The sequence below is a fragment of the Corvus hawaiiensis genome, chromosome 2 (genome assembly GCF_020740725.1).
Source record: "Corvus hawaiiensis isolate bCorHaw1 chromosome 2, bCorHaw1.pri.cur, whole genome shotgun sequence".
NCBI lineage: Eukaryota > Metazoa > Chordata > Aves > Passeriformes > Corvidae > Corvus > Corvus hawaiiensis.
Window position 1 is genome coordinate 1,488,613 of NC_063214.1, and position 27,373 is coordinate 1,515,985.

The 27,373-nt window shown below is 59.4% G+C and overlaps 1 protein-coding gene and 2 long non-coding RNA genes across 4 annotated transcripts in view; 2 read left to right on the forward strand and 1 right to left on the reverse strand.

Annotated features, from left to right (window-relative positions):
- The window catches only part of LOC125321348, a 21,968-nt gene extending 6,424 nt beyond the window's left edge, over positions 1-15,544 (forward strand). Inside the window, exons 1-3 of one of the 2 annotated variants that reach the window (XR_007201520.1) lie at positions 11,239-11,349; positions 11,648-11,838; positions 15,386-15,544. This is a non-coding gene — a long non-coding RNA (uncharacterized LOC125321348). Of the gene's footprint in view, positions 1-11,238; positions 11,350-11,647; positions 11,839-15,385 lie in introns of those variants that run through there. The other variant, XR_007201519.1, reaches the window with a different exon arrangement.
- ARHGEF17 (Rho guanine nucleotide exchange factor 17) overlaps positions 1-27,373 on the reverse strand; it is a 28,591-nt gene extending 1,218 nt beyond the window's left edge. The window contains exons 1-20 of the mRNA XM_048294047.1: positions 24,439-27,373; positions 8,451-8,528; positions 6,049-6,231; positions 5,557-5,673; positions 5,185-5,277; positions 4,630-4,806; positions 4,308-4,358; positions 3,952-4,061; positions 3,757-3,842; positions 3,529-3,647; positions 3,072-3,285; positions 2,886-2,959; positions 2,589-2,782; positions 2,256-2,506; positions 1,674-1,920; positions 1,507-1,593; positions 1,332-1,399; positions 834-982; positions 568-742; positions 94-336 (exon numbers count right to left, since the gene is read on the reverse strand). Coding sequence (XP_048150004.1) covers positions 94-336; positions 568-742; positions 834-982; positions 1,332-1,399; positions 1,507-1,593; positions 1,674-1,920; positions 2,256-2,506; positions 2,589-2,782; positions 2,886-2,959; positions 3,072-3,285; positions 3,529-3,647; positions 3,757-3,842; positions 3,952-4,061; positions 4,308-4,358; positions 4,630-4,806; positions 5,185-5,277; positions 5,557-5,673; positions 6,049-6,231; positions 8,451-8,528; positions 24,439-27,366 — 5,644 coding nt within the window. The 5' untranslated portion in view covers positions 27,367-27,373. The remainder of the gene's footprint in view (positions 1-93; positions 337-567; positions 743-833; positions 983-1,331; positions 1,400-1,506; positions 1,594-1,673; positions 1,921-2,255; positions 2,507-2,588; positions 2,783-2,885; positions 2,960-3,071; positions 3,286-3,528; positions 3,648-3,756; positions 3,843-3,951; positions 4,062-4,307; positions 4,359-4,629; positions 4,807-5,184; positions 5,278-5,556; positions 5,674-6,048; positions 6,232-8,450; positions 8,529-24,438) is intronic.
- LOC125321349 lies at positions 15,702-22,794 on the forward strand. The gene is made up of 3 exons (XR_007201521.1): positions 15,702-17,203; positions 19,061-19,224; positions 21,672-22,794. It is a non-coding gene; the product is annotated as an uncharacterized LOC125321349 (long non-coding RNA).

Here is a 27,373-nt window from a genome sequence, read left to right on the forward strand (position 1 = left end):
CCTGGTCATCCGGAACAGCATTCCCAGCCCCACAACACTATGCACTGCCCCTGAAACATGTCGTGATTGGGACATGCCACTCATCCCACCTACCCGTGTCCCTGGGCAGCGGGAAGAGGACATCAAAGCCGTCGGGCAGCTCGATGGCCGTGAGGAAGCGGACGTGGCCGGTGTGACCCTGGGACAGCCCCACCAACGTGGGGGCTGCCTTGGCTGAGACCGACAGGGTCAGCACCACGCCGGCGCTGGTCCCAATCCACAGCAAGTCCTTGCACACCAGGAGAGCCGTGATCCGCAGGCAGGCGGCCTTGTGCTGCCGGATAATGGCATCCGAGCCTGCCGAGCATCCCAACCATCAGTGCCTTATCCTGCCCGGCACGGGGCTGGAACCCCCAACCCACAGGGGGCCATTCCCAGGGGTATCTGTGGCACATGGCACATGGGGAAGGGACCCCACAACCCCCCTGGCTGGTGGCGCCAGATGCTGCGGGGCATTTTCCAGGGGCGCTGGCAACCCCTGGAGCCGGCGCTGGCACCCACTGGAGCGGTGTCACAGGTGGCACTTACCGGCGAGCATCTTGTGCACCGGGGGGGTGATGTCTGCCTCTGCCAGCTGCTCGTAGGTGGTGGCGTGGTACAGCCGGACCTGGGCGCTGCCCTGCAGCGCGACCCACACGCCCGTGCCCGCGCTCACCATGCAGGTGACGCTGCGCCCGCCGTCCTGCCCCACCTGGAGCGTGTGCTGCGGGGGACAGAGCCACAGCGGTGCCGCGGTGATGCCACCGATGCTCGTCACACCTCCCACCGCGCCCTCCCGCCGGCGCCCACGGTACCTCCTGTGCCAGCGTGGTGGTGTTGAGGACGATGACTCGGTTTTGGCAGCCACACCAGAGCTTCCCTGCCACTGCCACCATCTTGGTAATGGGGCTCCCCGGTGAGCCCAGGGACAGGGACTTGGAGTTTTGGGGGTCCCAGAAGCGGCCTATGAGTGTGGGGAGAGTGGGGTGGGTAGTTAAAGCATTCCCAGAAAAAGTCCAACTCGATACAGACAATGGGGTGCAGTGGCAGAAGACAACTCTCTCCAGGTCAGCCCTCAGAAGGGACACAAACTGATGTCACCATGCGGTTCCAGTGGCAGGCAGGGACCAGGAAAAGGATGCCCACCTCCACCTGCCTCTGATTTTGGTGTCTCCAGCATCCCTCCAGGGATGTCCCTTTCCGTGGAAGCAAGGAAGCCACCCTGAGCATCCCTCCCCAGGGGGTTGCCCAAGCCACCCCCCAACAGCCACCACTTTGGGGCTGCATTTTTGATGTCCCAAATCCAACCTCACCTGCTTCCCGCTGGTACACCACGAGCTCCCCGTTGGCCAACGACACAAAAACCTGGTTATCCAGGTACCTGTGGGGGCAGACCGCCTTTGACATCCAGCTGCAGAGCCTGCTCAGCCACCCCAAACCCCCTTGCTCTGGCCCCCCCAGAGCTGAAAGTCCCCCTTCCCCACTTACAGGATGCACATGACGGCGGCAGCGTGTTGCATCTTCATGCTGTTCTTCCTGTTCCGGATGTTGTCCGAGGACTGGTACACATGGATGCTGCAGGAGGAGAGCAAAGCTTCAGGCTCACCCAGGATCGGCTCCCTCCCCACGCAGGAATTCCCATCCCGGGGCCGTACCAGCCATCCTCGGTGCCCAGCCACATGGAGCTCTGATGGGCTTCGGGGTCAAGGCTGAGCAGGTCCTCGAGGCTGCCGCGGGTGAAGGAGCCGCGGCTGGAGCGGCGCAGGGCCCGCCCGTCCGTGGGGCTCTCGCCGTGCCGGTTCTGCCCGTAGGTGCCAGCGATGGGCATGAAGCCGGGCTCCTGCTCTTCCTCCGAGCTCGTCGTCTCCACTGTTGCCTCCTTGCAGCTCGGAATCTCTTCATCTGTGGAGGAGGAGGAGGAGGAGGAAGGAAGGGGTCAGACCATGACCATCCAACACCCTCCAAAGTCATGGGGAAGAGACTGGGGGTGATGTCAAGCCCAGGGGAGGGCGTAAGGATGCTGAGGCCCGAAACCCACAAGGATTTACCCAAAGCCCCCTCATTCCAGTACCAGTGCTGGGCTGATGCCTCTCAACATCTCTTTTCCCAGGCTCAAAAGCCTCCACCTGCAGATTCCCCGAGGAACACAAGGCAGAGAGGCCAAAACAATGGAGCTGCCCGTAATTTTGGGGCTAAAAAGTGTATTTTTCCCTAAGCAGGGGCTGGGGAGGACTCACTGCCGAAGCTGGAGGAGATGGTGGAGTGGCTGGCTTGGCTCTGCAGCGTCCCAGAGGGACTGGGTGAGGACTCATCATCCGTGTCATCACTGTCAAAGGGCACCAGCTCCCTGTTGCCGCCGTCCACAGGCTCCGAGAGCTCCAGCGACGAGCCCGAGATGGAGATGTGCAGGCACGGCTGCGGCCCCGCGTCCTCCGGCTGCGCCGGGCCCAGCTCCGCCGAGGGGCTGCCCAGCGGCTCCCCGCGCTCCCTGCCGCGACCGGGGAGGGGAGAGAAGCAGCTCCAGCATCGCCCCGCGCCCGCCGGCTCCGCGGGGCCGGGCGATGTCCTACCTGTAGGTGCGCTTGAGGCCGGGCACGGAGGCGATGCAGAGGATCCTGGCGGAGCAGACGGCGATGCAGGCCTCCACCGTGGGCTCCTTGCGGATGCTCAGCAGACAAACCTGCCCCACGTAGCCGTCGCTGTTGCAAACCCAAACCTCGTGCGAGCTCTCCGGGCTGCCGTGGCTGGGCGAAGCACAGGAGAACTGCAAGGGAGCAAAAGATTGGGTTATTCAGGACTGATGCAGGAGCTGTCAGCATCTGGGATGGAGAGGACCTGTGGGATGCTTGAACCCAGCCTCTGAGTACCTGCATCCCACTCCGCGTCTTCATGATGGGGATGGCTTTGAGGAACTCTGGGTCCAGGCAGTTTTTGCTGGAAGCTGGGAAAATCAGATTGGAGGATGTAGAAGTGATGGAGGAAGGGGGTCTACCAAGGCAGGGTGGGGGAGATGCCAAGCCCACCACCATGTCCACCTCCCCCCCCGCTGTTACCCAGCTTTTTCTTGGCGTCCTCGAAGGCTTGCTCGAAGCCGAGTCGGGCGTCGGGGTTGGGGAACTCGAAGATGAAGGACTCGGTGCCGTCAGCTTTGGTGGTGCTGAGCTCCACCTTGTTGGGGGGGAAGGCCATGCTGAAGGACAGGGACTGCTTCTCCGACAGCTCCCGGTGGATGGCGGCCATCAGGTCCTTGATCACGTCATCCAGGCCCTGGGGATGGGGACAATGCTTCAGCTCTCAGGGATGGGCCACCACAAGCCACATGCCTGATATCCCCCGTCCATCCACTGGCATCCTTCAGAGGCTGCTCCAACCCCTTTTGTGGCTTTTGGGCTGGACACTCATGGCCACCAGCCCTTCCATATGTTCTCCCCTCATGCTGAGGACATCCTGTTCGGTCCCACTAGGAACGTGTCCGACCAGGGGACAGCTCCAGGGCCGCCATCCCCATACCTGGTGGGGGAAGCTGAGGGTCTCTGACAGCTTGCTGACTTGCCCCAGTGTGTTGAGGTCTTCATCCAGGCGGCTGATGCTTTTCTGGATGCTCTCCCTGTTGGTGGCTTGCGAGGCACCTGTGTGGGGACATGTGCACAGCATTAAACCCTCCCTCCCTGGCATCACTGGCTGGGGGGACTGACAGGCTTTGGGTGGGATGGGACACTCCAGCAGGCAGTGACAGACCTTTGACGATGTCCACGTCCTCCAGGGGCAGCTTCCAGAGCAGTTTGTACTTGCTGGCAGTGTCGATCACGCTGGCCGCCGTGTACCTGGGAGGTTGGGGGGGATGGCCGAGCTGCACCCACACCCACAGCCCCCTAAAGCCAGGCCAGCTGGCAGGGACACCCAGGGGCTGTCCCCAAGCCTGGTGGTACTCACAGGCTCATGGAGCTGCGGCGGAGCGAGCCCGACTTGCGTTTCAGCGTGGTGCACACCAGCAGGTCCGTGAAGAGGAAGAAGGAGCGGTCCTTCTTCCCGCCCACCGCCTTCTGTGGGGCAGTGGGAGACACCAGGGGGTTAATGACCATCCCTCCCTCTGTGCCAGTGCTGGGAGAGGGCCCTGCCTCAGTTTCCCCATGTGCTGCCTTGCCCTTCCATCTGTCTGTTCCCTCCATCCGTCCATCCATCCATCTGTAGCTTCCCATGGGCACACAGGCACCCCAGGACCCGCAATCACAGCCTCCCACTGCCCCACCCAGTGTGTGGTCCCATGGCCCCACAGACCCTGCTCTTACCACTTCCACGACCATCTCCTGGCGCAGGAACCTGCGGAGCGGAGCCTGGAGCTGTGGGGACAAGAGACCCGTGGGTGGGAAGCCATGGCAGGGAGCTTCATCCCATCCTCATGGGCTTCATCCCCACCCCTGCATCCCCTCGCTCAGAATTGGGACCCCAGTCCCTTCCCAAACCTTCCAGGAGCCCACCAAGGCATGGGGAAAGCAGGACCCAGAGGAGAAAATAAGCCACCCAGCCTGGGATGACCCAGAAAGAGCAGAAATGAGGACATTTTGTGGAGAAGGCAAGACTGACCCCCATCTAAGGCCCCCCCATACATACATCCTCCATCCCTTCGATGTGGGACTCGATCTCCTGCACGATCCGAGCGTTCCTCTCCACCTCCTCTGCGCTCTTCATGCCCTTGTTGATCCTCTCAGCCACTTGCTTGATGTTGCGCTGGGCGTCGATGAGGAAAGGATGGTCGGGGTGGTCCTCTGGCGTGTGCTTCAGCAGGTCCTGCCGCAGGACAGAGCCGGGGTGTCACCTCTGGCAAAGCCTGGACATTGGCAATGTCATTGCCCGAGCCCCTCGCATGCTGCTCTGGCTGCAGGGGATGGAGACCAGCCCCAAGGAGGGGGTGGCCATGGGACTGGTCCCAAAATGACACCGCAGCGTCCAGCAGAAAGGCTGAGGGTAAAGGGACTGCAGTGGGGGGGCAGTGGGGTGACAGTCCTCAGAGTGACCATCTCCAGCAGGGCAGAGCCATGTGCACACCTGGGGACACCAACTTTGTGACAAGGGGTGGGAAAAGGGGTCAGGAGAGACCTGAGAGCCCTGAAAGAGCCGTGGCGTCCCCTGCTCCCGGTGTGACACTGCCACCCCCGTGTCACCCACCTTCACCAGCAGCTCATATCGCGGGATCCTCTGCACCGGCTTGATCATCAGGTCGGACAGGGCCTGCTTCTCCTTGTTCTCCCGCATGCTTTGCTGCAAAACACCGGAGAGGGACAGGGATGGGCCCCTTAGGTGGGACACAGCAGGGACCCAGCCTCCCACCAACCCAGGATCACCCATTTTGGCTTTGGGCCACTTCCTTCCACACCATCTGGAGTGATTCTGGGTCATCCCAAGTGACCCTCTTTGCAACAAAACCAAGAAGGCGGGGGGAAAATTCCCAGTCTGGCAATAAATTTACTCCCATTAACTCCCATCCTGCCTGGCTCAAGATCTTGGCCAGGATCTGTGGAGAGAGGAACCAGGACCCACCTCCAGGAACTTCATGAAAGCCGGCCGGGCTTCCTTGGCGATCCTGACTGCATCCTTGGCATTGAGGAAGTTATCGATGTAGGCAGAGTAGATGTTCACCAGCACATCCTTGGAGAACTGGGAGGGAAAAACAGGGCTAGATCCAGCATGGCCATACTGGGAGAGCCTGGAAGAAGCTGCCCCAAGGGTTAACTCTGGCTCTGGGCTGGCGCACGGAGGGCTCACTGTCCGCCCACCTCGATTTTTCAGCCCTGACGTTTGTGCTCCCGAGGCAGAAACGCGGAGCTGCAGAGCCAGCCGGGAGCAGCAGCTCCCACCCTTACGCTAAGCAGACAGCAGGCCTGGAGATTGTCTCCTGTTCTCCATCCCAGGCCTGCTTGGCCCATCCTTTCATCACTCCCCTGCCTCCCGCTCCGAAACCTCTGCTCCGGGGCTGTGCCCAGGAGTGGGCACACCCGCATTCCCGGGGGGAACCACCCTGCCAGGACCTACCGACTGCACCAGGAGGTCGCCCACTTTCTGCTTCTCGTGCCAGTTCTGCACGCAGTCGTGGATCTGCTCCAGGAACTGCTCGTGGTGCTCCAGCAGCTCGGGGATCTGGTCGAAGATCTCATCCACCAGCGAAGGGTCGCACAGCAGGGAGTTCTCCGGCTGCTTCAGCGGCTTCATGTAACCCTGCAGGCAAGCAGAGGCACCGGGGTCCACGGAGGTTTCCTCTCCCACCCCACCCAGCACGGATCTCAGTCCGTGTAGATAGGATGGATGGCATCCTGCAGCAGGGGGTTCCTCCATGGGATGTTGGGTTGTGGGACACACCAGCAGGACCAGACAGGTTTTGCAACCCAGCCTCCCTGGGTCCCATCCCACCCATGGCTGTGTGGGGAGGGGGACAGGTCTGCACAAGGAAGCTGCATAGCACTGGACCCTCTGTCCCACGGCCTTAAGAGCCACCTTTGCTGTCATGAGCCTTTGTCGCCTCAATCTGCCTGACCTAGCTTGGAAATGATGGCAACACGACCCCAGGATCCAAATGCCAGTGTGTTCCTGGTGGGATTTAGGGTGTTTGGAACCAGGAGGGGCTGGAGCCAGCAGGATGCATCCACTGGATCATGCCCTGGACCACCACACAATGGCCAACGGGCAATACGCAGGGCCAGCAGGTCCTCAGCAAGGTTGGGTGGGTGGCTCTGCTATGAAACCCCCGCCCTCCCTCCAGAGCTGCAGAGTGGAGCAGTGCCCCTGGAACAGGAGAGATGGATTTGCAGGAGATGCAGCAGGATGTGGAAGGTCTTCTCAAGCCTTGCCACCCCCTCAATCTGATCAGCACAGGGTGCCGGTGGCTTTCAGGAAGTTGGGAGGACCACGCAGCTGAGCACTGAGCACAGGACCCATCTCAAGTGGCTTTGGACATCTCCAACCAAGCTGGTGAAGGAGGAGTCATTCCCCAGGAATGAGGTTCCTCAAGCTGATGCCAGATATCTCGTGGAGACCCAAGTTAGAAGGACCAAATCCGTCCTGAGGCTCCAAACCCCCTTCGCCTTGCCCTAATATGTCCAGCACCTCCAGCAGGAGTTGGGATGGACTGTGGCATCCTGTGCTTCCACACGGGGATGAAAAGCACGGAGACAGCCCTTGCTGCAGCACACAGGGACAGCAGGCAGGGCTTATCCATGCACCATCTGGCTTGGCTGGAAGATGATGCTCCAAGGTGATGTTTGTCCCTGGCAGCCACCATGCCACGTGCCACCAAGCCATGTCAAGGATCTGAGCACCTCATTCCAGCTGAGACAGGGAGCTGGGGACACCTGGAGCCCTGTGATCCCTGCCAGAAAGCCAGGTCCCCCCAGCTGCGCTGTGTCAGGACAGGTCCTGTGCACAAGAGCTCAGGCATTAACAGCCCGTGGCTCCCAGCCGTGTCCAACCGCTCCCTCCAGAGGGAAACTGGACAGTCGCAGCAGAGCTGTCCTCTCCAACCAGCCTCACATGCCACCTCAGAGGATGCACAGACCACGGGACAGACTCTCTCCGTGCCAACACCAGCAGGGAAGGCCCCCAACCCCAAACCCTGTACAGCTCCCCCCAAAATCAGGCCCAGAGCTGGGATCCTCTTGCCTCTCTAAGCCAAGGTCTGCACTGGCAGCAGCCTCAGAGGGTGCTTCCCTCCTGCAGCACATCTGTGTCCACCATGGGGGCACCCTTGTGGAGGATTTATGGCAAGAGCCCATGAGAGTGTTGGGATGGTGTTCCCCATGCCCTTGTGGCACAAGATGTCCCACAGGCACTGCTTTTGCAGAGCTCAGAGTTTTTGGTGTTTCCCCCGGCAGGGGCGCGCAGCGCCAGGTGACTTCTCCAGGGCGTTGACCACCATTAACCTGCCGAAACACCTTCATTAACATCTGAAACGTGAGGTGGACCCTCCGGCCAGGCTGCTCCAGGGGGGTTGGAACCAGCTCAGCAAAAAAAAGCCTGGGAAAAACCTTTGGCCCAGGTCTGCAGGTGCTGATCCAAGCAGGAGCACGTGGGAACAGGGGACCTCAGGGGTGCCCCAGCATGGCAGGCCCATCAGAAGATGGGGTGCCACATGAGGAAGAGCTTTTGGGAAGCAAGCACAGGAGGAGATTTGGGGACATGATACCTGCCAGGTGACAACACACTGGGCATGTCACAGGCTCGCTTTGGAGATGGAGGTAACTCCCACACCCCGTGCATGGCGCTGCTGTCACAGTGCTCCCACTTCTGCTCCCGCTGTCCCCAACGTCCCCCCCACCACCCCAACCCACCCCTGTGCCGCACAGGTCCTGGTGCAGCACCCGCAGCCGGGGGTCCGACTTGGGGTGACCACGGTGACCCCATGCTGTGGTTTGGGGTGTCACACCCTGGCCGTGCCACCTTACCTGCATCAAGGTGCGCAGGGACTCCACGTAGGACTGCTCGGTGTCCAGCAGCGTCATGATGACGTGTTTCCTCATGTCCTGCCCAGGGAAAAAGACACACGAGTGTTTTGGGGTGACCCGGGGCGGGGGAGCTGCGTGCCGGGGGTCGGGGCCGGCACCGGGGCTGGCTGGGAAGGCTGAACACCGGAGGAGCCCGGCTGGCGTCCAGCTCCCCTGCGCTCCCTCTCCACCCCGATGGAGGAATCCGGGAGGATTAGGAAGTACATGACACCGAGCGCACAGACGCCTGGTTTCCTCCGCGGCCGCGTCAGGAGCCCGCCCTGGAGCTCACAGCCCTACATGGGTCGGTCCCGGAGCCCTCTGGCTCTCCTGCGGCTCCGCTCCGAGCGGACCCGTAGGAATTTGCCTCCCGCCCAGCACCCCGGGCACCCTGGAGCTGGGCTGTGGCCCCACGGGAGGCGGATTGATGGGGTGGTGGGGGGCACGGGGAGGTGGCAGTGTGGGACGGCCCGCCGGTCTTGGGAAGCGGGTGGGTCGGGGTCTTCTTGGCCATGGGGCTCAGAGACCCCCCTTGAGTGCACCCCCTGCAGCTCAGCCTGGGGGCCCAGTGCTCCAGAGCCCAGGGCGTGAAACACCCCAAAAGTTTTGGCTGTGAGATGTTCCAAAGGCTCTGAGTGCAGAGACACCTCAGAAGTTCTGGGTGCGAGATGCCTTAAGGTCTCTGGGTGTGAGACACCCCAAGAGATTTTGGTGAGAGATGCCCCAAGAGCCCTGGGCCCCAAAGGTTTTGGATGCAGAAGTGCTCCAGAGGTGCAGTGATACCCCAAAAGTTTTGTGTTTGGATACACTCCAGAGATTCTGGGTGCAGAGACACCCCAAAGGTTTTGCATGTGAAGGTGCTCCGAGAGATGCCGGGTGCAGAGAAATCCCAAAAGCTTTTGGTGCAGGGATGCTCCAAGTGCCTGGGGGGCACAGATACCCCAAAAGTTTTGCATGTGTAGAATCTCCAAGACCCTGGATGTGAGACACCCCAAATGTCCTCAATCTTGTGGGATGAGCCCCTGTCCCCTGGACACATGGGGCTGTGTCCTCCCCAGTGGGGACACGTGAGCGGTGAAGCTGCTCTGCAGCCACAGGAAGAAGTCTGAGCCCAACCATCCTCACCGTGGAGAGAGGCCACCATGTCCCTGGTGGTCCCCAGGGAGCAATGGGGAGCAATCCTGGCCACATCCTGCTCAGTGCTCGAGGACAGAGCCGTGCCTCAGTTTCCCTGCTCCCCAGCAGGCTGATGATGGAGTCAAGCATGCAGGAAATCGTTGTCTAGAGCCAAATATTGGTGACAGGTCCAAGTCTCTCCAGGGAATCAGGAAACCATGGTGATACTGGAGTCCTCGGGGACACCAGCTGAGACCTCCCCACTTGGTTAGAAGGTTTAGAAACACTCTCACTGCCGGATCAATTTGTTGCAATTATGGGATGAAGGGCACTCGCCGGAGGATGGAGCTTAGGGGTACCTGACCCCTCACCTTGCCTCAGTTTCCCCAGCCCTCGCCCAGCCTGTAGTTCCCTACTGCTCCTGTTTTTTCCTGGAGCCGTCCCAGCTCAGGACCGAAGCAAAGGGTCAGACCCAGGAGCTGAACAGGCTCAGCACCACACACTGCACCAGCAGCTGAGGAGTTTGCAGCAGTGGGGAGATGCAGGATGAGGCCCAGCTGTTGGCAAGGGGATTTGTTCCACCGTTACAGCACCAGTATTATCCCGGCAAGGGAAAATTCCCACTGGGATGAGCAGGAGCTGGGGGTAAGGCACCATCCCAGCAGGGCAAAGCGATCCGTGGGCAAAGGCAGGATGTGTCCCACTGCATTCCCTATCCCAGCAAAGCCTCTCCGCTGGGGGGCTGAAAATGCTTCACTATCCATCTGCTCTCCCTGGGGACGCCCCCGCCTCACCCCGGCCTCATCCTGCCGCCCCCGAGGTGCTCAGCACCCTCGGGATCAGCCCCTGCCGCCATGGGAATTGGGGTATTTCCCATCAGCCGACGCCTCCGCGGTGTAAATCAGCACTGGGGGGGCGGTGGCAGCGATGGCTCCAGCCCCCCCATCACCCCCTCCGGGCGGGAGCAACCCCCTCCCCGCAATCCAGAGAATCCCGGGGGTGTTGAGCTGAGGATGAGGATGGAGGCACCGTTGCCACGGCAATCGCGATCCAGACCCCACAGGTGCCGGGTTCTGCACACGTGTCCAAACATGACGCATCCATGCACCCCTACCTCACCCCCGCATCTCACCGGTCCCCCCCCCTCCGTCCCCGGGACCCCTTCTGCCATCACCTCGGTGCCACCGCGGCTGCCGCAGCCCTTCTCCGGCAGCTCCTCGGCCGCCCCGCTGAGCCCGGAGGTGGCGAAGGCCGCGTCGATGCCGTCCCCGATGTCTCGCATGTCCTCCAGCGCGATGGTGAACTGCGCCAGAGTCCTCACCATCTGCAGCATGCGGGTCCCGAGGGTCGGTCCGTCCCACGCGGCCCAAGGAATCGCACCGAAATTCCCTCTCTATCGCTCTATCTCTAACCCCAGGTGTCCGCCCGAGCCGGAACGCTGCGCCGGGATGCGGCGGGGAGGGGAATAAAAGCGAGGCGCTATTTATATCGCCGGGGTTCGGTGTGGATGTGGAACTACGGGGATGTATAAAAAGCCCTCCCGCAGAGCGGCTGCGGGGTGCGAGGCTGCGCCTGCGTCCGTGGCGACGCGAGGGTCCCCGGGCCCGGAGCTGCCCAGGCACGGGCGGGAGGCAGCGGTGGGAGCGCGGGAGGCAGAGCCGTGCCCACACAGACACGCGCGGATGCGGGCAGGGCCGGATCCTGCCGGGGGATGCTGCTGGAAGGGCTTTGCCCAGGGAGGACGGTGGGGGTGGGGTGGGGGGAGCTGATGCTTTCTTGGGGCGTGTGATTTTTGGGGAGGGGGGGATGCGCGGATGGTGTTGGGGTGCTTAGCATCCTTAGGGACTCCGTCCTTGCCAATATCCCCCTCCCTGACCTTGCAGACAGGGAAACTGAGGCAGACCCCCTTTTCCCCGCGGCATCATCACCTCAGCACCCACATCCCTGCTGGCCGGGTGATGCATCCTGCCCAGATATGTTTGTAACGCTCCCCTCCTGCTTCGTTAATTAAATCTAATTAGCCGCTCACCCTGTTTCCACAGCAACGGCGTGCAGCAGGGCTGCATCCTCCCGTTGCAGCCAGTAAATTTCCTCTTGGAAATGAGGATGATGAGCATCCCACCCCGGCAAGGGTGCGTGGCAGAGAACGGACCACTCGGGGCATGTAATGAGAGCTGCAGCAGCCATCAGTGCACGCAGGGATCAGGGAAGAGGGACAGCTAATTGCCACCAGGTAAGGACGCTGTTTGCAAGGCAGCAGCTCCTGCAACTGCAGTGCCCTGGTCACCCCAGCTGTTGGAATGCTGGGTTGATTTGGTTTGCAATCCCAGATCTGTTTGGATTGCAGTCCTGAGCTCTTCTGGGATCCAATCCCAGACCCATTTCTGATGTAATCTCAGATTCCTTTAGGCTGCCATCCTAGAACCATTTTTGTTGCAAGCTTGGATCCATCTGCATTGCAAACCCAGAGCCATCAGGATTGAAATCCCGGGCTGTTCTGAGTTCCAATCCCAGATCCATTTTGGTGGTAATCCCAGACACATTTGGGCTGCAATCCCAAACCCATCTCAGTTGCAATCCTGGGCATATCTGCATTGCAATCCAGGATCCATCAGGGATACAACCCTAGAATCCCATTGCAAACCTGCTTCTGTTGCAATCCCTGTTTTATTTGGGGTCCAATTCCAGAACATAATGGGTTGCAAATCTAGGTCCATCTGCATTTCAGTTCCAGACCCTTCTGTGTGCAATCCTGGGTGCTTTTGAGTTGTAATCCCAAACCCACCTGGTTTGCAATCCCAGATCCACCTGGATTGCAAATCCAGGCCCAACTGGACTGCAACACTCGGGGTTGCGATCCCAGACCCACTTGGTTCGCAATCCTGGGCCCGTCTGTGTTCGAATCCTGGGCCCATTTGGGTTCGAAACCCAGACCCATCCGGCTGTAATCCCAAACCCATTCCTTTGCAATTCCAGACCCATCTGGGTTACAATCACAGACCCACCCGGGATTCAAACCTGGGTGCAGCCGCACTGCAATCCCCAATCCACCTGTGCTGCAATCCCAATCCCATTCCTTTTGCAATCCCAACCCCATTCCTGTTGCAATCTTAGACCCAACAGGGAAGCAAACCTGAGTCCATCTGCATTACAATGCCAGATCCATTTGGGCTGCAATCCCAGAACCATTCCTGTTGGAATCCTGGACCCATCTGGGGCGCAGTTTTGGACCCGTTAGGGCTGTAACCCCAGATCCATCTGGGTTGCAATCTCAACCCCATTCCTGCGGCAATCCCGGACCCATCAGGAACGGAAACCTGGGTGCATCTGCATTGCAATCCCCAATCCCTCTGGTTTGCAATCGCAATCCCATTCCCCTGGCAATCCCAGCCCCATTCCTGCTGCGGTCCCTGCCCCGGTTCAGCCCCGGCGCTGCCGCGCCGCTGCCGCCGTGACGCGGCGGCTCCGCCCGCAGCAACGCCCCCGAGCCCTCCCCCGGGACCGCCTGTCCCCGGGGCGATCCCTCCATGCCGGGAGGGCCCTTCCTACTCCCTGAACGCCACCCTTGGCTTGCCTCAATCCCTTCATCCAGCCCAGCATCTCCCCGCGGGAGCACTGCAAGGAGATTCTCCGGTGTCTGCTGGAGAGGTTGAGCTTTCCTCCCATGGGTTCGGAATTCCCCCTCAAAGCCACCCAATCGCTCGAGATGTGGCACGGGAGGGAGGATGGCTGGAGAAGGGTTAAGCCCGTCCTGCCTGGCGCAGGGCAGAAGAAGCCGGGCCGAATCCCGCTGTGCTTTCGGGGGCCCGGTGGGGGTCACCTCTCCATCACCCAGGGAAGCAAACTCCGGAGCGCTGCCGGCCAGCCGAGCCCGGACCCCCCTGCAAGCGGCCCGCAGCCCACAGGAAATTCCTGGGAGTGTTTGGCCACTCCAACAGCGCTGCCTATTTTTAGGGCTGTCTAAAATATGAGCCGGTTATTTTTAGCAGCGCGGCTCTTTGTAAACACCTTTAGATTTCCTTTCGGACCAGCCCCTGTTGGTTTTTTTCCCGACCTGGGTGTTTCCTCCCCCAAAACCCCAAACCCTCCTGGGAAGAGCATGCCAGTTCCTTGGGATGGAGCCACGGGACTCATCCCCCATCCCAAAGGCTTGTGCCAGCATGGCAAAATGCTCCTGAAAACCTAAAGATGGAGTGGATCCGGCACTGGCAGTTTGGGGGTGATTCAGCAGCACCCCAAACCTGGGATGGGGGGCCAAGGAAAGGGCTTTTCCCCCAGCTTTCCATCTGACACTGGAAATACAACCCTGAAGAAGGATGGGAACTGTCCCATCTTGATTTATTTTATTTTTTAATTAGGCTCAGGGTGCAACTCCACCATTTTGCTTTCCCCTGCACAGGAATATCGATGCAGGAGGAGTTTGAGCATCCCCAGGGATTTTCAAACATCCTAAAATATTTGGAAAAGGCCATGGCATATTGTGTCCTGCCTCCACCCCCGCGAACAAAGAGGCATCGATGGAGGAAAGTCCTAAACCACCCATTTTTTAAACAAACAAAGGCCAGAGGGAGAGCAGGAATGTACATTCCATGAGGAATCACAGCTCCTGATGAGAGATTCTCTAGGGTGTCACAGTAGGGTTGTGCGCGGAGCTACCCGAATTTCGGCACCTCCTTGAAACCACCATTCCCAGTTTGAAAGAATCCGGAATTTCTGCACCTTTTCTTTCCCCGTATGCTTGTTCCTAGGGTAGGTCCCACTAGAGGGAGCTGGGACATAGTGGGAGCCACTGGTCCACGGGGACAGCGCATGGTGAATTCCCAAGTTTAACAATTTTAACACATCCTCAGCTCTATTTCTACCAAAACCCTGGAAAGCAAAGGCTTGGAAATAAACTGGACCTGCTTCCATCCATCCCAATGCAATGAGCAAACACCTGTGCAACAAACAGCATCATCCTGGCACGTAAAACTTCCTCGTGCAGCCAGAAAAGCCCCTGGCTGGCACCATCTCCCAAAAGAGGATGATGCTATTCCATCCAATCCCATATTTCCTCAATCGCTCAGCCTCTGGCAGGAAACCACTTGGGGAAAAAATCACATTCTGTCCTCTTGGGATGTATTAAAGCAGGAGGTTTGACTGGGTTTTGTAGGGCTTGCAGACCCGAGCAGCCTTTCCCTTGGGATCAGTGATGCTCTGCCCTATGTCCCACACGTGCCACATGGACGGGGGACGGCAGCCACCAAGGAGAGGATCGGCCACTGCCATCCCTGGTACCAACCACCTCCATTCCATGGCACCAGTCACCTTTTTGGGGCATGTCAGCCCATCCCTGGGTGCCACTGACCTCCACCCCTGGGCATCAGTCACTGGCACCGCTGGGTACCGGCCACTGCCATCCCTGAGCACAAGCCACCTTCTTTTCCTCCACCACCTCATCCCTGGCTTCCAATCTCTCCCTCCCTGCTACCAGCCTCTCATCTCTGAATAACAGTTCACTCATCCCTGGGACCACCAGGTCCTGGGGAAGCCACTCCCATGGGAACAGGAGGACCTGTGGCACAGAGGAGGGGCCGTGCCCGAGCCTGCCCGACGCCACACGGAATCACATCCGGGGCTGCATTCCCTCCCTGCCCAGCCTCTCCCTGCTCTCCCACGGGTAAGGAGAGTCCGAGCTGCTCTCCAAAGAGTAACTTCTTGAAAGGAAATAAGAGCATAAATCAGCAGCTCTGATTCAGCCCTGCTTCAGTTACTAATAATATTCCTGTGTTTATTCGCAGGCCCGGGGCTGGAGATGTTTGCTTTTCCCTCGGTCGTGGTTTTTCCCAGGCTCCCAGCTCACAGAGGAGCATTGATTTGGTCAGGGATGCTCCCATGGAGAAACCCAGCAGCAACACCGCCTCCGGGATGGGCACGAAGAGGAGGAAGAGGAGGAAGAGGAGGAGGAGGAGGAGGAGGAGGAGGAGGAGGAGAAGGAGGAGAAGGAGGAGGAGGAGGAGGAGGAGCAGGGCAGCTTCAGCCCCAGTGCACGGGAATTCAGTTGTTTTCCCTTCTTGGACTTCTCGGCTGCGGTGATTCATCCCGGGAGGACACGGCCTGGCTGCCATTCTGCTTTTAAAGTGTGAGAAAAAAAGGGGAATAAAAAATAAAGGAGTTGGGGCAATTTTTCCAGGGCAGGGCAGAAGGATGCTGGGCATCCCCGTGCTGTCCAGCAGGAGCGGTGCCAGTGGGATGGGGAGTGGGGAGAAGGTAGGAGACTCATTTCCCAGAGCAACAAAAATTCCTCCTCTAAATGCACAGTGAGGCTTTTCCCGTGGGATTTTCACTTGAAATCGGGGTTTGCACCACGAGCACTGCTGAGGGTGAGGAGTCCCCCCCCTGCCAAAATTCGAGGCTCAGGATTGTGCCGGTGCATCTCCTACATCCGCCCTGCACTGCTGGCAGCATCCCATGGATCCCCCTCACTCCATGCCCCCCTTGCCACCCGATCGGAGATGCTCACCCCAATTTAACCCTCCCTGATTTCCATCCATCCCCTGGCACGTTTGCAGAGCCCTTGCAAAACCAGTGGTCCAGGGCAGAGCTGGGGGCTTGTGGCCCCCCGTTTGCTGCCAGCCCTTGCCGAGTCCTGGAGCAACTTTCACCAAATATGGAAGGTTTTTTTGCCTCCGGTTTTCGGCACGCAGGCCACGGCCCAAGAGCGCAGCTTTCCAGATGCTGAGGTCAGCCCAGCTCCTCTTCCCTCCCCCTGCTCCTTCCCTGCTGCCTCCCAGTGGGCTTGGCCCTGCACCCACCGGGACAGGAGTAAATTCCACCCCCTCAACTCACTGGAATCCCTGGATCCCCCACCAGCATCCTCTGCTGCTGGCACAAGCCTCACCCCGCATCCCACTGCACCCCAAAAGCAACAGTTATTAGGATTTTGGGGGACAGGGAAGCCAGGGAGAAGGGTGCCCGATGCTCGCACCCCTGGGCATCACTACTGGATGCCAGCCTGGCACAAGTGGCAGGTGGAGGTGCCCCAGCTGCCTGGTGGAATGGGGCCAGAGGCCTTGGGATAGCCAGGAGGGAGCCAGCCTGGCATGCAGGGAGTGATGGGCACCGGGAGGTTTTCGGTACCCAGGAGCTGATGGGGATCCAGGTCTCCACATGGAGCCAGAATTCCAAGCGCACCTGAAGCCAAGAGGTATCCGGGAGTCAAAGGGCACCCCAGAGATGATGGATGCTCAGAAGCTGATGGTTGCTCAGGAGCTACCCTGGGGTCTGTGGGCACCCAGAAGCCAGCGGGGACTCCCTGGGTACCCAGGAGCTGATGGACGCCCAGGATCCAAAAGAGACTCTGGGCACCCATGAATGCACAAGCACAAAGGAGCTGAAGGACACCCAGGAGCCAACAGACACTCACAAACCTGTGGGCATCCAAAGTCCATGGGCACCCAGGAACTGATGGATGGCCAGCATCCAACAGGTACCCAGGAGTCCATGGGTGCCCAGAGGGGATGGCGATGCAGGAGCTGCTGGATTTCTAGGATCCAACAGATGTCAGGAGTCTGTGGAGCACCCAGGAGCTGATGGATACCCAGGAGCTGATGGAGGAGGTAGGAGCCCTGAACATCCCATTCCATGCCCCTGCCAGGACTTCTCCCATCCCTCCTGCCTGGATCCATGTCCAGCAGCAGCTGAGGTACAACCACCAGCCTTCACCCAGCTGTGCCCCACAGACTCCCGGTGCCTGATGCTCCGTGGGTCCCCTCAGCCGGCTGCAAGTGGGACAGCAGGGAGCTCGGGGTGGGGGGGAGGACCACAGACCTCGCCAGGAACGCCCACAGCCCACATCACGTCACAGTCAAGGCGAGAGGTGACAGCTTCCCTGCCCTGTCAGGGTCACGGTGGCACCCTGGGGTGGGGGGCAGGGGGTGGAACAGGGGGGGTTCAGCATCCACTGACCTGCGCCAGGTTCGGTCGATCAAGGGACGAGTTGCCTCTCCGCTCACCGAGGCTCTGAGCCATCTACATCCCATCTCACCGGGGTTTTGGGCAACCCAAAAGAAATCAAAAGGACCAGACCTGATCCCCTACCGCTAGCGACGGTGTTTCTGCCGAGGGGTCAGGATGAAACTCTTCCAAAAAAAAAAAAGCAAGAAGAAGGATGCCAAATCAGGGCAGGCCGACGAGTCTGCTGCTACTCCAGCTAAAAAAAGCAGGAAACCATATCCCAGGCTCGGAGATGCCAATCTTCCCATGCAAACAACTCCCTTTTTGTTTTTTTTGGAGAGTATTGGAGGGCTCGGGAACAGGCAGTCACAAATAGCAACTCCACGGCACCACCAAGGAAACCTTCTCCAGCCCCAGGGACCATGCAGGGATGCTGGTGGCCCCACAGCAGGATGGTGGCTTCTCCAAGGGGACCTGGTGGTGGCTGTCCCCTCACTGGGACAGTGACTCCTCCAGAGGAAACCTGGTGGGGGATCCTACCACAGGTGTCCTTTTCCCAGCACATCCATGCAGGGATGTCCTGGTGGGGTTCATGGGTGTCCTGGATGTCACTGGTGGGGTGGAAGGTGGTGGTGGCCATCTCCTGGTTCCCAGAAAGGGACGTGCCCGGGGTCTCCGGGACAACGCAGGACATGGGGGTCACACAAGCCCAACAATTGCCTCCATCAGTCCTGCCACCGCTGGGGTTAAAGGGATTCAACTCGAAATACCCTACACAAGGTACAGGGGAGCACCAGGCTTGGGGACAGCCCCCAGCTGCACCCAGGAATGGTGGTCAGGAGGGCAGGAACTGGGCAGACTGGGACCAGCCTCCTGTCCCCCGGAAGCTGAGCGGCTCCAAAGGGAATTTGCACAAAGAGTGAGTTACTGGAATATTTTTACCCAGATGCTGATTTTCATTCTTCCTCCCATTGGCCGGGCCACAGTTCCCAAAGAACCAAAAGCAAACATACTATTTTTAGAGAAGAGTTCATTTACTGGAGCCATTCCCTTTGAAATTCCTCCCTCATCCTCTCCATGGAAACCAAGGGAGTCCAGAGAAACAGCCCCACCGGGATCAACCACCAGAGCTTTAAAAAGAGCCACGTTGAGGGAGAGGGGGTTGGAAGTGGCTGATTTTCCTTCACTGGACACATCCTGGCCTGGAGGCACCATGGTGGAAATGGCAACGGTTCCGTTTTATGGGCTCTGTCTGTGCAAGCCGGGCTCGATGCCTTCAGGAGGAGCCATCCTGGCAGATGGACATGTTCTCTTGGAAAACCATGCCTGGATAGCGTGTGGGGACTGTTGTCTCGGAGGGGTGGTGGGAATGGGTGGAGGGGGATGGCTGGATGGGAGCATGGACATGGATGGAGGCTGATGGAGATGGGAGGAGATGGATGGAGATGGATGGATGGATGGATGGATGGATGGATAGGAGGATGGATGGGAGGATGGGAGTCTCTTTCCCTGTTTTCCAGCGCATGGCATGAGAGAAGAGGAAACTGTACTGGCCAAACCCCAGGGCTACCTTGCTGCACCTTCCCTTCGTGTGAGGGCACCTCCTTCTCCATCCTGGATTTAGGAGAAGTCCCTGCTGCAGCTCTGAAGCTGTGGGATGCCCCACGGGACCTGCTGTGACCAGGTGAGGGAGCTCAGCAATGAACTCACAGCAAGGGGAGACCCCAGCACATTGCCTCTCTGGACACTCCCATCCCACAGGGATCAATATCCAGGGGAAATCTCCCACTTCAGAAATATCCCTGGGAAAGGCTCTAAATGAGAGAATCACAGAATCACAGAATGGTTTGGACCAGATGGCACCTTAAGTTCATCTTGTTCCAGCCCCCTACCATGGGCAGGGACACCTCCCACTAGAACAGGTTGCTCCAAGGCCCATCCAGTCTGGCCTTGAACACTTCCAAGGATCCCACAGCCCTTGCAATGATGGATTAAGGCTGCAGGAACAAGCCCTGGGAAGCTTTGAGCTTCCATTCCAGCTGGGTTTGGCAGGAGGTTACCTGGAGGTTACACCTCAGAGAGACCGACCTGCTGCTTCCCTGGCAAGAGCAGATGGAAGAACCAGGCCACCTCCTCCCAGAGGCTTTGGGGGCATGTGATTTTCCATGGAAAAGCCCAGGCATCTGTGCACAGATGCAGGCAGGGTGCAGGCAGGCTGCCCAGGAATGCAGAGCAATGTACCCATGGGATGTACAGCCTTGCTCCTTCCCTCTGCATCCAGCTGTGTGCAGTGGGAGCAGCACCTGGATCTATCCCTGCACCCCCGCACCTGGGATCTCCCCACACCAGGATACAGGTGGCACTACTGATCCCTGTTCCTCTGTGCCCGTGCAAACTGGCACCAGTGACCTCTTCATGCATTCCTGCACCTTTAGGCACCCTTGCACCAGCACCAGGGATCTCCCTGTGCATCCCTGGGAATATATCCCAGCACCAGGGATCTCCCTGTGCATCCCTGGGAATATACCCCTGCACCAGGACCTCTCTACACCCCCTGTATGTGTATCCCTGCACTCCAGGACTCCCTGTGCAGGGATGCCCACCCACACCAGCTCCAGGGAATTCTGTGGATGCACAAGCTCCAGAACCAGCCTCTCCCTGTGCACCCCTCCATGTCCACCCCAGCCCCAGGGAGCTCCCTGTGCATCCCAGATGCAGGACTGTGGGTCTCTCCACAGGCTGGAAGCTGAGCTCCTGCTGAGCCCATTCCAGCCTCCCACCCTCGCTGCAGATCCCAGATCCTGCCAAGAGCCTGACCTTTGGATCAGGCAGCTACAGGCCAAGGCCAGCCCCCAGCACCAGCTCAGCCCAGCGCTAACCCTGTCGCTCCAAGGCTGGATCCCGCCCCACACCACCATCACAGCCCTCAAAGGATGCACATCCCACATGGATCATCCTCTCTGGTGGAGCTCGCTGCCTAATTAATTAGAGGCTTTTAATTAAAGTGGAGGGACAAGGGACAAAGCAGCCCTGTTCAGAGCCCTGGCAGCGAGGAAGGGACAGGGCAAAAATGGGCAGAGTTGAGGGGATTTGGGCTGGGTCACCCCCCTGGACACGTTGTCTGGCCCTGTACCATTGATCCCAGGGTCAATCCATGCCACTGACAGGCAGCACCACCTGATTCCAGCCAACCTCTCCACACTCCATCCCACATCTCACCTCTCTGAAGGGCTGCCTGTGTGCCTCAGTCTCCTCCCACTCCAGCATTTTGCTGAGCACGGCGGATCCAGGGACGCAAAACTCAGGCAAACCATCGGAGCAGGCAGAGGAAAGCCAAGATTTGCCCATTCCCACCTTTCCCCTGCAGCTCCTTTAATTACAGACTTCCAGTAACACCAAAAAATGAGAACACTCCCAGCCACAGCCCCAAACCTGGTTTCTGTGGAGATTTACACAAAGAGAACGGAGGGAAACTAAGTTCAAAGATGACAAACTTTAGGAATATGTGGCCGGTGCACGGATCTGGCCTTTGAGCTGTCCCCACAGCGAGGAGGAGCTCCTGGAGGATGAGCTGGGAGGGAGGATGCTGGGGAGGAAAGGGGGTGGTTTACGCAAGCGTCCCTGGGAACGCGACCCCAGCGTTTCCCTCCGGGATCCCCCTCCATCCCTGATGGCTTTTCCGGGGTGCGGCCGCCCCGCTCGGGGAGCAGCAGGTGGGGAAGGCAGCGGCCAGGGCGCCGGGGGCCGCGTTCCCACGACTCCCGTGCTCCCCAGAGGTGCTATATTTAAATCAATATTTTCCTGTTTAATCCAACTGCTGCTAAGTCAATAAACACAGCACGACAGCGAACATACCTAATTTTCCATCCCCAGACGGATTCAGCCATGGGGGGAAGAAAGATCCAAGTGGTTGCCAGTCTGGCATCCTGCTCATACTTTCGCTGAGCAGCAAATGGACCCCAAATCCATCCCAAATGCATCCTAAATGCATCCTGCCTTGGTGCTAGGCTTTGTGGGGCTGCACATGGGTGTACACACATGCTTGTGTGTGTTGCCCATTCCAGCAGCTTTTGGGACGCTGGAAGCAGGAAGAAGTCTTTATCTTGAGTTTTTGGGTTTTTTCTCCCACAGGATCTGCCAGAGCAGGACGTGCTGCTGAGGAATTAAGGAATGACCCCTGAGGAATTAAAAGCCTCGTGCCCATCATCAGGCATGGTGTGAAGGAGTTCTGCACCCAGGATGGCTTGGTTGGCTCCAGCCCCATGGAGAATTGCTGGAAAGCACCCAGGACAAACAGTGCTGCCCCCGAGGGAGAACAGCATGTTACCTCTCTCGGTGGGATGTGCCAGATGCAGCTCTGCCAAAGCCACCACCAAACCATGGGAACTGGGAAAATACCCTGGGGGAATGATGCTGCAGGGACACTCAACCCCAAGAGAATATCCCAGTACAGTCAGCTGGAGATGGACACCAGGATGGACAGACCATCACATGATACGGTATGGATGCTCCCACCCCCCAAAATTCCCAAGTGGAGGTGACCATTTCCCCACACAGACTCACAACCTTGCAATGCCGGCCCTTTCCATTGAGTTAGGGAGGGGAAAAAACATCAAAAAGTAAAAAATAAAGCTTATTTCTTCTCTGCTGCTCAGGGAGCACATAAATCCCTGTTCCCAGCCAGCCATCCCAGTGCCAAGTTACATCCAGTCCTCAGTGCTCTCACTTCGAATTAAAGCAACTCCCTTGCAGGGCTCGGTCCCCCTCCGCCCCCCCAGGCAAAGCTGGTGCCATCTGAAATAAAACATCCCAGCTCTTTACTATCTAGTAAATCAAAAGGAGAAATAAAAATCCTGGTTTCAGTTAGGATATGGCTGGAGCACAAAGAAATCCCAAGGCAGGAGAGAGATTTGAAGATACAGCTTTGGTGTTGCCCTTAAAAGGGAAAATTCGCACCCTCTTCCCCAGGGCCGGAGGGTTCAGGCAAGGTGAGGAGCAGCATCCTCAGGGTCTGCTTCCACAGGGGGGGCCCATCCACCTCGGGAGACGCTCGGCCAAACAGTTGGTAAAAACCCACCCAAAATCATCCCAAAGTTGGGATCAGACCAGGGCTGGGGGTGTATCGGGGTGTGGGGTCAGCAGAGCATCCCTGATACTGGGGCCATCAGGTACCGGCCCCAGGACACCACAGGGAGCTGCCTGAGTAAGAAATGTCTCTCCATAAATTATTAAAATAAACCATATATTATATAAACTAAGCATATTAATTATTTAGAAATGCCACTGGGTGCACAGCCTCATCTTGGGGACCTGCCAACATCCCCAAGGTGGCACCAGCCAAAGCTCCAGGAGGTTCCTCATTAACCCATTTTAATTATAATGCTCGATGGTTCCATAGCACATCTCAGCCCAAGATGAGAGAAGACAAAAAACTGTACCTAAACTGGTCCATCAGGCAAAAACTGCTGCCAAACTCACCCCAAATTCACCCAAAACATCCCCAAGGATGTTTCACACAGTGGCCAAGAGCTCCCTGTTCTCAGCCACCAATGGTTGTTGCCTGGCAGTAGGGACAACAACGGGAGAAGGAGCTGGATGGCGAGCAGAAACCCCTGGAGAACATCTTGAGGGGAATACTGCTGCAGGGATGAAGGATTCCAAGAGAATAACCTGGGGGAATGATGCTGTGGGGATGCCAGAGCCCAGAACATCCTGGGAGTGATGATGCTGCAGGGATGCTGGATCCCAAGAGAATATCTTGTGAGGAGGATGCCAGAGCCCAAGAGAACATCCTGGAGGGAAGATGCTGCAGGGATCTGGATTTTTGGAGGATCCAAAGAAAACCAGCCTTGCTCCATGTGGCTCTGCCCTGGCCAGCAAGGGTTACACAGCCGGGCTCAGCCTGGGGACTTCACGCTTGGCTGCCAGCGGCTGCTGGAAGGGAATGGTCCAGCCCATCCTCTTAAATCGGCATCAGAGCAGGGGGAGAGAGCCCTGCCAGCATCATTCCTGCGAGCTCTCCGCAGATCCCCCGCGGGAACGGGTATTTCTGGGCTTCTCCCAGAGCTATTAAAAGCCCCGTGGGTGCTGGCACTGCTGTGCCGCAGCAGGAGGTGATGCTTCCAAGCCCTTCCCGGCACAAACACCCGGAGTGATGGGAACCCGAGTTCGTGTTCAAACAACGGCCAAGGGGCCAGCAATGCCAAAAACCCATCCCAGGAAAGATCCCAAAGCACGCAAGTGCGCTTCAGGGTGAGCAGAGCACCTTCACATCCCCCAGCCTGCACCAATTCTTCCCCACACAGGATCAAACTTGTACCTATCGATCAAATATTCAGTGCCTGCACAAAAATGTTTCCCCCCCTTTTTCCCACCCACCAGCACAGCAGTACTCATGATCCCAAGCGGAGGGATGGCAGTTTTTTTTGGGGGGAAAAGGCAGATTTGCTTGATAAGGGGTATAACATGAGGAATCCCAAGCAGGAGGATTGTTTAAGCCTTCCCAGCCAAGGAAAAGGCAATTTTTGGTTCAGCATCTCAGAGATGGTCAATTTATCAGGACCTTATATAGAGAGATGTTATATGTAAACATAAAATGATATATATATATTTATAAAACCCTCTTCCACCAAATTTTGGCGTTATTTAACCTGAAAACTTCTTTTTTCCCATCCAAAAATTGCTTTTTTATCAGGGAGGTTGCTCCAACAAACAAGAGCTCATCCCTTGGGGACCACCGCAAAGGGCTGGGAAGGCTCTTGGCCATCCAGCAGTGCCTCCGCAGATGGGAATCTGTCCACCACAAGGGACACACGACAGGCCCCCAAGGCCACCAATGCTTTAGATGGGTCACGTACCCTGTGAAACAAAGGTGCTTTTAGGATGGATGGGCACTTACCACCTGTGGCTTGGTCCTGGGGCCGTGTTCATCGGGCAGCCGCGAGCACCGGGGCAGCCGGGGCGGTGGGGCAGCGGGTGGCGAGCAGGGTCCATCCCCAGGACTGGGGGACGTGTCACCTGAGTTGAGGGCCAGCATGTACCGCTTGGTGACATCCTCCAGCGAAGGAGGCTGGAGGGTCGGGAAGGATTTTCCAGGTGAGCGGCCGGCAGCCGGCGCAGGGAGGTGGCCGTGGTGGCCGGAGGGGACGAGTGCCTCGGGGACGGTGATGGGGACAAAGGTGGCAGGCTCGCTGGTGTGACGGACGTGCTTGGTGGCCAGGCGGCTCTTGGCGAGGACGGCGGGCGCCGGGGGCGGTTGGTTCTCCTGGTGTGCCGCGCGGTTGGAGCGCTTCTTGGAGCTGCGGCGGGCGATGCGAGGGGACAGCACGTCGGCCAGCTTGGGGTCAAAGCCATAGCCGCGGCCGGTGCCCGGCGCTGCCGGCTGTGCCGAGAGGATGGGCTCGCTGCTGGACGGGGGGATGCTGGGCTCCAGCTCGCTGATGGCCTCGCCGGGACCCTCAAAGGCGCCGGCCGCCAGCTCGCCGCGGCGGCTGGGGTCGCTCAGCGACTTCTTCTTGATGGTCTTGCCATTGGCCTTGTCATCGCCCAGCTTGGCCATGGCGCCGGGCTGGCTGACAATGGTGCGGATGAGGCTGCTGTAGTCTCGGGGCCCATCGCTGCCCAGGGACAGGTCGCTGCCCGCGCTGCCCGCGCTGCCCGCGCTGGCGGCGGGCTGGGGGATGCCCGCCTTGGCGCTCAGCGAGCTCAGCAGGTTGCTGTCGACGGAGAAATTCTTCGCCTCCTCCGCCACCGAGCATCTCCGATGAGGCATGGGGTCACTGAGGGAGCGGTAGGGCTCAGTGCCACCCTCGCTGCCGCCCTCCATCCCATTGGCGCCCGCTGACGGGAACTTACGTCGGCGCCGCAGGCTGCCAGGGGTGCTCGGCGTCTCGGGTTTGCCAGCTGGAAGGTCTTCAACCGCTGCCGTCGGGTGAGCGGGCAGTGGCATTTCGGAGTCACCGGCTGCCAGTCCAGCACTGGGTAGCATCCAGGCGTCCACAGCTTCATGCAGGCCTTGGAAGGGGATCCCCATGGGCTCTGGCTCCGTGACGATGCCCTCATCTGTCACGCTCGACTCGTGACCCGACAGCTCCTCCACAGATTTACTGCAAGCGAGGTTCTCCTCTGACTCCACATCCTTCAAACACCGTGTGCTCTCCACCTGTCCCCGAAGGGTTGCGTCTGTCGTCCCTGTCGGTGCCACCACCTCAGCGCCCTCCACACCTCCACTGTCCTTCTGTTCGGCAGGAAAGCCATAGTCCTGCTGGGAACCCATCCTGCTGATCTTCTCAAACACTTGCCTCGCCTCCTGGATGTACTGGTCCTGGATGACCATGGGGAGAGGATCCTCGTCCCCCTGCTGTCCCCCACTCGGAGCCACCCGGTCCTGGCTGTCAGTAGAGGCCAGGAGGAGCTCGGAGGAGCTCTGCTTCATGGTGCTCTGTAGGAAAAGCCGCCGCGTCCCAGATTTTTCAGAGCAGGTGAAGGACTTGGCGCGACGTAAAGTGGCCGTTAGGTCCTTGAGCGTTGGCCGCTCGCCCGGTGCCCAGCGGTTTTGGGGATGAGTGGCACCGCAGCTGCCTGGGGAGGGGCTGGCAACGCTGGAGCATCCATCAGAGCCCACGTCAAGGCCGATCCTCACCCCTTTCTTCTTCACCTTCAGCTCTGAGAGGTCTGATTTGAGGAAGCTGAGGAGCGTCAGGGTCTCGGTGGCAATGTCGGGGTTGGACAAGGACTTGCGGTGCTTGGCCCGCTCCCCTTCCAGCGCTGGCTGGTGCAGGCTCTCGCTCCCATAGTCCGGTTTTGCCTTGGCCACGCTCTGGGGCAGCTTGGGGCGGACACGAACCCCCGGCTGTCCCCACGCCAGGCCATCGCTGGCCCCGAAACTGGGCGATCGATAGATACCATAACCTGCCTGGAGAGTCCGTCCTTGGTTGGGCCAACAGATCCCAAACTGCTCCTCTTCCTTCAGTGTCTCCGTGCTGGAATAACGACTGCTGCTGCGTGACCCGCCGGGGCTGCCGAAGGGCAGGATGTTCACCTTGGAGACGCGAGCCACCATGGGCAGCGGGTGGCGGGGGACCACCCTAGTGCAGCCTTCGGCCTCGGCATCGCCATCCGCCGTGCCCTCCTTCTTCTTCTTCCGTGCGGCGCGGGGCCGGTGGGCAGCGCTCTGCCCTTCGCCTTCGCTGCCCGATGAGGCGCGGGGAGAACGGGCCGCCGCCGCTTCATCGTCCCCGTTGGAGCGGGGTGATGGGGAGGAGGAGGGTGGTTGCGGTCGAGTCGAGTTATGCCAGGAATGCGGGCCGGGCTCCGGCGGAGCTCCGCGGGGAGAGCGGAGCGCCGGGTGCGGGACGCGGCTGCGGGGCGGAGGCGGCGGGGGAGCTCCGCGGGCGCTCCCGCCCCCACTCCCGCTCCCGTTCCCCATCCCATTCCCGGTCGGTCCCGTCGGCTGCCGGCAGCTTTCCCCGAAGAGTTTCCGCATCGCCGGGACGCTGGGCCAGCGCGGCGGCTCCGCGTTTAACCCCGGGCCCGGCGGCGACGGCGACGGCGGCGGCGGCGGGGGCGGCGGTGGAGCCGGGGACGGCGGCTGAGCCCCGGCATGAACCGGGCCCGTCGGCTCCGGCTCGGTGAAACGAAGCGAAAGCTGCCGTACCGACGGGGCCAGGCTGCCAAAAGCCCGGCCCGGTTGCTGCTCCGCGATCGGCGCTGAAACTTTCCTACCCGGGAAGAAGAAGGAGGAGGAGGAGGAGGAGGAAGGCGGGGAGGAGGCGGGCAGGAGGCACCGAGCCGCCGCTACCCCCCGGCCGCTGCCCCCCTCCGCCATTGTCGGT